The sequence below is a fragment of the Diceros bicornis genome, chromosome 5, assembly GCF_020826845.1.
Source record: "Diceros bicornis minor isolate mBicDic1 chromosome 5, mDicBic1.mat.cur, whole genome shotgun sequence".
Classification (NCBI taxonomy): Eukaryota; Metazoa; Chordata; class Mammalia; order Perissodactyla; family Rhinocerotidae; genus Diceros; species Diceros bicornis.
The window spans coordinates 27493566-27503557 of record NC_080744.1 but is presented as its reverse complement, the minus strand read 5'-3'; the positions used below and the strand labels follow the sequence as shown (position 1 = coordinate 27503557).

The 9992-nt window shown below is 40.3% G+C and overlaps 1 protein-coding gene across 1 annotated transcript; it reads left to right on the top strand.

The window, feature by feature from the left end:
* Positions 1-231: 231 nt before the first annotated feature.
* Positions 232-8163, top strand: LOC131405513 (uncharacterized). Its single transcript, XM_058540499.1, has 4 exons — positions 232-373; positions 489-829; positions 1668-1761; positions 7985-8163. Exons 1-4 carry the CDS (start codon positions 328-330, stop codon positions 8161-8163), a joined length of 660 nt encoding a protein of 219 aa, XP_058396482.1. The 5' UTR covers positions 232-327.
* Positions 8164-9992: the final 1829 nt, after the last annotated feature.

The window sequence follows — 9992 nt, the reverse complement described above, 5'->3', positions numbered from 1 at the left end:
TCGATCTCTCTATCTGGACCTTTCTAATAATACTTTTCAATTAGTAGAGCATTACACTTTGTCTTGTAAACTGTGGAGGAAATCCCTCTCCATTGTGTTTGAGAATTTCAAAGCTTCCTAAAGCCTGAGATTATCTGCAGTATCAGATTTGGCCTCTAGAGGAAGATACTACACAAATTGGACTTGGTAGAAAGCCAGAAAGCAACCAGCCATCTGAGGAAGAGCTTTTGCTTTATTGCTGAGTAAACTCACTCACCGCTCTGTCAGAGTGTCCATGTGGCTGAGTTGTTTCCAGAAAAGAGCCTCCCGTCTCCTCACAGCTCAGACATGAAGCCCATCCTCATCTCAGCGCTTGTGATGATATTCACACTCAGTGAGTAAAGTCTCTTTTTATTCTGTCTTTCTATGGTATACTAATCTAGAATCAGTTTAAAGAAATACTCTCCTCAGTCTGCAAGACTCTCCCTGATCCAGACTTGATGTTACAGGAGGAACAAGTCCCCAGACAGTGACTCAGCCTGAGGACCACATCTCTGTCTTTGAAGGGGCCCCGGTGCAGGTGAAGTGCAACTACTCACATTCTGGGAGTCCCATGCTCTTCTGGTATGTCCAGTACCCCAAACAAGGCCTCCAGTTACTCCTGAAAGACACCTCACGAGAGAACATCAAAGGTTTCACGGCCAACCTTAACAAGGGTGAGAGGTCCTTCCATTTGAAGAAACCATCAGCTCAAGAGGAAGACTCAGCCCTGTATTACTGTGCTCTGAGTGTCACAGTGACTGGTTTTACAAGGGAAGCAGAGCACAAACCCTTTAGGGAGTTACAGAAAGTATTTATTTGTAAGTTCTCTACATGGCCACAGGGGGGCTTTCTTTCTCTAGAGACTGACATTGAGTTTACCTCTTAGATACTATATCATCAGTTGTCAGTTAGCTATAAGATTAACCTAAAAGTGTGTCCAAGAAAGTTCTCATTACCTACTTTTCCTAATACTTTTTAAAAATAGTAAGTATATTTTTTCTGTCTAGTAGTACCTATAAAAAATACTTTTGAAATAAAAACTATATAGCACAGCATAGAAACGTTCTTTTCTTGGCCCAGAAAAGAATCTGGGACTCTCTAGGTTTAAGTGGCATGGTCCCACCTCTCCAACTCCTCTGCCACCCCATCCGCCCCCACGTATGTTCACCACCATATACTTAAGCTTAGTTACTTAAAAGTACTGTACTGTTCCATGACATGTGATTGCTGATCTTTCTGCATCTAATGCCTTTCCTCTCATGCATTTTATGGACTCTTACTATCTCAATGAGGGTTCAATCAGGAGAAAAAAACACAGTAATTTGAAGAAGGAAAGTTTTATGTTAATAAATGTTAACTAGTAGTAGGGAATTAATTACTAATGAGTAGAAAGAACCCTAAAGAACATGGGAATAGCATGTGTAGGGAGAAGCTCTTATCTCCGGGACTAAACCAGAGTAAGTAACACATTGTAATACGTACCCCCCTCTCCAGCAGCAGGGATTCTCCTGCTGAATCTATGATTCAGATCCCACTGGGGAGTGTGTGGCTGTAACCTGGTGGATGGTGGAGAAGTTTGCTGAGGTGCCAGATAAAAAGGCTGGCAAGCAGGAAAATACCCACCAGGGTTCCAACAAAATTTACAGGAAGCTGGCAAAGGAGTGCTGCTGAACTTGCTTGGGGTGCTCCTGAAACATGCCAAGAAACCATCTGTGGGGCTGTCACTGAACTTTGCTGGAGGTGAGTGCCACTGGTGTCCCACAGCCTGGCCAAGCACTGCAGGAACAAGAAGGTAGGAAAACATGCCAGACCCAGGAAGAGAAGCCTCTTCCTCCTGCAGTGTCCTTCCAGTTCCCTCTACTGACAAAGCTTAACATCATGCCAGCCAGCAAGGGAGAAATGTTTACAAGGTCCAGGTCCAGAATCACAAATAGGGCCATGAAGGGGGCATTTGGAGTTGAAAGGCAATAAATTGATAACTGGCACCTCCCATACTTCTGATTATTGATCTTTCATATGCACCCCTCCTCACGCATTTGAACTTCCAAACAACAATGAAATGGCTCTGTTTCCATCGAACAAGCTAAAGCTGTCCTTTGAACAAGTGAAGAAGTTCTCATCCTTTCCCCCAAATGAGGAGACTCCTAAAAACATTATAGTCCCAAGAGTCAATGAAACTCCACTGAATATGCTGTTATATACAGGCTAAATTGTGAAGTTAATCTATGACAATCTGTATATAAAATAATTATGGTGAGAGAGAAGAAAATGGCAACATATACAAAGGACCACACACATCTAAAGGGCAAAAAGAGAATATAGAAAGCTACTACATTCCTTGATTCCAGATTTGGTCATGAGGCTGCAGTTGACATAGACAGCTTCTTTCCTTTATTACACATTTTATATTCCCCCTACTGTCAGCCATAACCTCAGTGGATTGGGTTATTTACCTTGTGGAGTGACCCAAATCTTCATCCCCAAAGGGTGTGAATACTCAATAAACTTGCCTTTTTATTTGTTGCTGTAATTTTCCATTAACTTTTACTTTTGGGCATGAAAGTGCCAAGAGCTTCCCCCAGAAAATCCCCTGGGTTCCAGACATACTCCTCTTTATATCTGCTATGTAGCAGCAGCACAATTCCTCCTTGGTAATTGGTATCTATCATTCTAGTCAGTAGAGTAACCACTTTTTCTATTCATTGTTTCATGACGTATGTAGCCCAAAATGGCCACTTGAAAGTCTCATCCTCAAATTCAATGGAACCATTGCTGTGTCGCTTGGTGGAAGCATTCCTCCCCTTAGAGAATAAGACTTCCAAACCCACACAGCTCAAAATTGCAAAGACTAGAGGCAAAAATCCTGCTAGTGAGTTACTGGTAATAATAGTGAGAGGATCCACTCCCAGGGCCACTTCTTTAATGCCTGGACCCAGGCATTCTAGCTATGGGCGAGATAACATCATATAATTGTCTCTAATATAAAGCATATACTGCATTTTGTAAGACAGAACCCCATCTTTTCAGGGAGTTGTCTTCCAACTGGTGCCATAACTGAATCAATAAGCCAGTCTACATTTCAGCAGGCCAGCCACTTTTGAGCAATGGGGTAAGTGGTAAGACTGGATGATTCCAGGGGCTTGTGCACACTGCTGTAATCCTTTGCTGAAAAAATAGTTCCTTCATCAGAAGAAATGCTATGGGGAATATCTTAATCAGAATAGGCATTCTGTGAGGTCATGAAAATGATGCTGGCAGAAGCATTATAAGCAAGGACGACAAACACAGCTGCAAGTATACAGAGTCCACTGAGGACAAATTTCAGCCATCTCCATCATGGAAGAGGTCTAATGCGATCAACTTGTCACCATGTGTCTTGACAGTCCCTCTGGGGAATGACACCATATCAGGGGCTCAGCATTAGTTTCTGTAGTTGACTGATTAGGCACTCAGCAGTAGCATTAGCTGGGTCAAACTTGATGAGGGGAAGTCAATATTTTTGAGCTTATGCACAACTTCCATTCCTGCTAACAAGGCCACTTTGGAGTAGCTGGGGAAAGAGGAGGCTAGAGGGATGAATTAAGGAAGAGTAGACAATACAAGAAAAGTTGGTGTCAAAGGAATCTGAGGCATTTACTCATGCAACTTAGCTGTACCTTCTGGGTCTACTTGAGCCCAATTTTTTATGTGTCATTTACATTTGATGAGAGATTTCTGCTGGGCATGACCAACATTGTAGGTAAGTAGGTCAGACAACTCTTGGTTCATGATGGAAGTTCAAGCTGCATGGTTGCTTGTTTTTCCTATGTTAGATATTGAGATTTCACCAAGTCAATTTGCAAGTCAGAAGCTGTGTCTCAAAAAAAGAATAGTTATTTGAAGAAAAGGGCATATATTCCCCCAAATACTAGAGGACTATGCTGTAATTCACCTATTGGTTTTTTCCAAAATCTCCATTCTATTTGCCATGTAAACTTCAAGGATCATTTTTGGATCTGCTGGATCACAAGACCAAAGTAGTAAAGTAGAGTTTACTGAAGCCTGAACTTTCTGTACAGCGTCCTCTTGCTCTGGGCCCCACTCAAAACTGACAGCTTTACAGGTGACTTTGCAAATAGGCAAAAGCAGCACACCCACATGAGGTATATGTGCCTCCCAAATCCAAAAAAGCCTACCAAGTGTTGTGCCTCTTTTTCTGTGGTAGATGATGTGAGGTGCAGCCACATGTCTTTCACCTTACAGGGGATATCTCAACATTCTCTGGACATTGTACCCCTAGAAACTTCACTGAGGTGACAAGTCCTTGAATTGTTGTGGTGTTTATCATTATACTTACTAATTGTTCAATTTCCAGCTCGAGTGGCTTTTTATATTTTAAGCATCTCATGACTTCTGGAGCTACACCCTCACCCTCCCTTCTTACAACTGTACAATGTAGCTATTTTCACCCTGACATCTATCACAGTGCATTAAAACTTTATCCTGCCTCCTCTTCCTATTGGGCTGAAGGCTCTAGGGAAGAGCTCTTGTGTTCTCTCTGGTTTTTATCTAACTTTATAGCACAACTTTCAGCACACAATGTGTACTAGTAAAGGAATGTTAAGTAAGTTAATGTAAAAATAAATGTAAAAAGTACCAATTCTTTCCTTTGAGACAGCCATCATACATAGTAGATCACACATATACTTTATGTGTCCTTCCTATTTCATCACACAGAATATTAAAAAGATGTATACACAGGGGTCAATATTTAACAACATATATTTTTCCTTCTTCATCAAGGACATTCCTAAGTCAAACTTTTTTTTTCTTTTGCAAGTATGTGGTGGTGATGAGTACACACAGTGAGTGCTAGCACATTTTGGTGTCATTGATTTTTATTTGTGTTAAGATGTCAGCAATTTCATTTGCACCATCAATGTAAATGTCAACACAGTGAAAAACCCAAATAATATCTTAGCATTATTATTAAAAATAGTTTTTACCTTGCAAACCACCTGAAAGTCTCTTGGGATCCCCCAGTGATCCACAGACACACATTTGAGAAGTGCTGTTCTAACATTTACTATTTCAGTGGAAATTAACCTGATTCTTTTACTGATAGGTATTTTTTTTCTTTGTTTAACTTGAAGATCATAAGACTTTACCACTTATTTGGGACAAAAAAAAATTGAGTATTAAACTGAAAGGGCTGACCAAATGTCTAGTAGGATTGGAGGTGAGGGACTGCACTAATATGTGGCTATGTCAAAACATTTATGAATCCTATAAATAAAGATCATAATTCTCAAAATTTCGGATAGGAAGGAAAAAATGCTACCTCTCCAGATTATATTTTTTCAAAGGCTGTATGAAAGATAAGCATCTTGAATCTGCTTTAGTTTGAAAATTCTTTCTTTTTCTGGTTAATATGATATTAAATTTAAAAATTATTTTTCAAGGAGTACAAACTTTATAATTTGCATATTATTAATATTAATTGATAATTTATATTAATATTTTAAAATATAAATTTCCTCTTTGTTTTAGATTTCTTATAAAAGCTTTTAGTTTTCTTAGTTTGCTTAAGTTTCTTCCTAGATATTTAAATCTGTTTTTGGTATTATGAATAGAATCTTTTATATTATACTGTTATAAGGTTATTGTTGGGACATTGTTTAATGAATATTTATGAGTAGCTTTTCCTTTGTCTTAACTTTAAAATAAATGATATTTGTTTTTGACTATTGGGTATTAACATTTGCTAAAAATTTTCAAACAGATGTGCTTATCTTGTAACAGGATTAGATATTTTATTTTATTTTTATTTTGTTCTTTTTGGTGTGGAAGATCAGCCCCGAGCTAACCTCTGTTGCCAATCCTCCTCTTTGCTGAGGAAGGTTGGCCCTGGGCTAACATCTGTGCCCATCTTCCTCTACTTTATATGGGATGCTGCCACAGGATGGCTTGACAAGCTGTGCGCTGGTCTGCACCTAGGATCCAAACCAGAGAACCCTGGGCCACTGAAGTGGAGCATGGGAGCTTAACTGCTACAGCACCGGGCTGGCTCTTGGATATTTTATTTTTAACTAATTGAGACTTTCTATCAGGAATATATTTTGAAGTTTACTATTTTTTGTTATTTTGCAAGGTTATATAGATTTTGTTTTTTTCTACATGAAGAATTACTTTAATGGATATACTAATGTTGAATCTTATTTGAGTTCCTGGAATAAAGCCTATTTGTTATAAGTATCCTTTTTCATTTATTTCATTTTTGAATGAGAAATGAATTCTCATGGCTTAAAATTCAAAATGTACAGGGCCGGCCCCATGGCTTAGCGGTTAAGCGCGCGTGCTCCGCTACTGGCGGCCCGGGTTTGGATCCCGGGTTCGGATCCCGGGTGCGCACCGACGCACCGCTTCTCCGGCCATGCTGAGGCCGCGTCCCACATACAGCAACTAGAAGAATGTGCAGCTATGACATACAACTATCTACTGGGGCTTTGGGGGAAAAATAAATAAAATAAAATTATTAAAAAAAAAGAGCTTACTTGAAAACCTTCAACTAACTAAAGATGGGACAATTTCAGTTTAAAAAAAGAAAAAAAAAATCAAAATGTACAATGAAAAGTTTCCCTTTGAGCCCACTTAGCTAACCTCACAGTTCTCCTCCCCAGAGGACAACAGTGTTTCTGGTTTCTTTTACTGCTTCTAGATATAATTTTTGCATATACGGCCAAATACATACAAATATTAGGAGAACTAGATTTTTGCCCTCTTTGTTGTGAGGCAGTGGACAAGTCTCTTCATTTCTCAGAGCCAGGGGATATCTTTTAACTGCTATTCTAAATTTCCTCACAATCTTCAAAGCTATCTAGCAGAGAACAGATTAAAATTTAAATTTCTTAAATAGTTTTCTTAAATAACATCAGTTCCTTGCTCAAAAAGCTTTAATATTTCTTTGTTTCCTCCTGACAAACATCCAGACTTATTCTGGCAGTCATCCAACCCAATCCATCTCCTCGACTCATCTCCTAGCACTCTCTAACCCATATGTTGCTCCACCCAAAAATCTCTTCCCTTCTTATTTTCATCCTTCCCCTCTTCCACATCTCTCACTATATTTTATGCACAGAATATCTTAAAATCAATTTTTGAAAACATTTATGAAATACCCTAGAGGATGTTTGCCATTCTTTCTGACTGCTCAGCATCAGGACCTATTTTCTTATAACGACAATAATTTTTGAGTCATTAATAAGTGGAAGGCCCCGCTCTAAGTAGCATTTTATTGTCTTATAAATAACTTCAACAACTCTAAAAAGGTAGTATTATTACTCATCATTCATATTTTACAGTCAAGAGAATATAGGCAGAAGACATAAACAGATACTGAATGAGTAGATCTAATCTCGACCTCAATGGCCTGAACGCAAAGCTTATTCTCTTGGACCCTACTGCCTCCTACCATAGAAACTGAAAATATCAGGTACGCATTTTTATGGGATGAATTGTGTCCCCCTCAAATTCATATTGAAGTCCTAACTCCCAGTACCTCAGAATGTAACTGTATTTTGGAGATAGGGCCTTTAATGAGGTAATTAAGTTAAAATGGGGTCATTAGGGTAGACCCTAATCCAACATGACTGGTGTCCTTATAAGAAGAGGAGATTAGGATACAGACAACATACGGACGGAGGATGACTATGTGAGGACACAGCAAGAAGGCAATTGTCTGCAAGCTGCAGAGAGAGGCCTCAGAAAAAAACAAATCTGCTGACACCTTGATCTTGGACTTCCAGCCTCCAAAATTGTGAGAAAATAAATTATTGTTGTTTAAGACACCTAGTCTGTGGCATTTTGTTATGGCAGCCGTAGCAAACTAATACACTTGTATATACACCCTATTGTGCAGATGAGTGTGGGCACATGATTCTTCCCAAACTTTGACTCGGGACTTTCCTTTTCCTTACTTGGACAGAAAAGGAAAGATTGGCGGTAATTGCACAGGATGAAGATGATAGTTCCAGGGCAATAGGGGCAGTGGATGTGCAGCTGTACACAGCGTCCTGTACTCGTAGCCTTGAAGGCACAGCCTGCAGTCTCTGGAGCTCAGAAGAGGAGCCCGAGGGACACTCAGAGGAATGTTCTCCAGAGTGAATTTCTGTATCGTTCCTGCCTCAACAGCTTTTGAGTCCTGTTCTCTAACCCTATTGGAGATTCTGAGGCAAAGCCAATATTAATTAGCTTATTTATTTTCTACCTCATTCAGCCAGAGTAAGTTTCTGTTGCTCACCAATAAGAACCATGACTTATAAACAGTCTCATTCCAGCATTACGTAAATTAGAAAAACAAAAGAAAACTCACAGATACATTATCAGAGGTGATTGTAAGAAACTTAACAGTGTTTCCCAGAGGTATTCTAGAAATACTGGGTACCACCATATCTTTCTTAATTGAGTTCTTACCTGAATTAAACTGTATCTCTTCTTACTCTAGGCTGCAACCAGAGTTCAATGAAGGCAGAGAATAGAGGAACTTTGTAACTTCCTCTGAATCTACTCTGTACACACCTCACCTTTCCAGAGCACATTCTATCAGCAGGATGATGCCACCACAAGATGGCAGTGCCTGTCTCTCCTCAGACTCACTGGGTTTTAAATCACCCTGTGTGTATTGAAAGCAAAGCGTTGAGCTTGCTTCTGACTGGCTGGGTAAGAAACCTGAGACTCTCTCTGGGATCCAGAGGGACTAGATAAATGCACCCTGTAAGGAGAACTAACTCTTTAGACTGAGGAACCTGCCTCCATTTCAGGCCCCAGAGCCGAGTCTTCTGTGATCACAATAAAGAAGAAGAATGGAGAAACTCCTGGGAGTGTCTTTGGTGATTCTATGGCTTCAACTGGCCAGTGAGTTGGGGCTCTTGGTGATGGGAAGAGGGTGACCAAATTTCAGAGCCCACAAGCCCAAGGGGCAAAGTCTCCTTGTTAACTTGGAAAGGTACCAGAACATTATGGAAGGAAATGTAAACACTAGAGAGTAAAAATGCAATGACTGACTCTTCATCTCTGGCCTGTGTTTCTGCCTAGGAGTGAGCAGCCAACAAGGAGAACAGACTCTTCAGGCCATGAGCATCCAGGAGGGTGAAAATGCCATCGTAAACTGCAGTTATAAAACTAGTATAGAAAATTTACAGTGGTATAGACAAGATGCAGGTAGAGGCCTTGCCCTACTGATTTTAATACGTTCAAATGAGAGAGAGAAACACAGTGGGAGACTACGAGTCACGCTTGACACCTCCAGCAAAAGCAGCTCCCTGTCCATCAGGGCTTCCCGGGCTGCAGACGCTGCTGCTTACTTCTGTGCTGTGGATGCACAGTGTTCACCAGGCACCTGCAGCCCCTACACAAACTTGGCCAGAGCTGCCTCTTCGGAGCCCCAGCAGTGGGTAGAGTTGGTGGTTATGTCTTCCCATAAGGGAGAACCTACAAATAGCTGGCAACGTGAAAGGGAGGGCCTCTCAAAATTGTGATTTTTTTTGGAAGCACTTTGGACTAGAGGAAAGAGCATGAGATTTAGAATGAGAAACCGAAATGCCAGGTTCAGTTCTGCCAATCCTGGCTACATGGCCTTAGTCACATCATCAATGTAGCAGCCTTCAATTTCCTCACTGGAAATGAAGAATTTGGACTGATGAGTCCAAAAGACCCTTCAAGCTCTAATTTTATCTCCCCCCCAAAAAAAGGTAAGCTCTGGACACCTGTGGAGGATGAGGAAGGAGTTCTCAGCATTAGAGGTCTCATCTGTTGTACGTGCAGCCTCCTCAGGACTTCAGTGAGTCTTTGAGATGCATGAGATGACTTTTACAGTCCTCTAATTCCTGTATAGGAAACAGTAGATTCATCAGGCATTAGAATTAGAAAGGATCTTAGGACTCTTTCAATCAATCTTTTCATTTTAAAGCTGAGAAGTGGAAATATTACCTAAA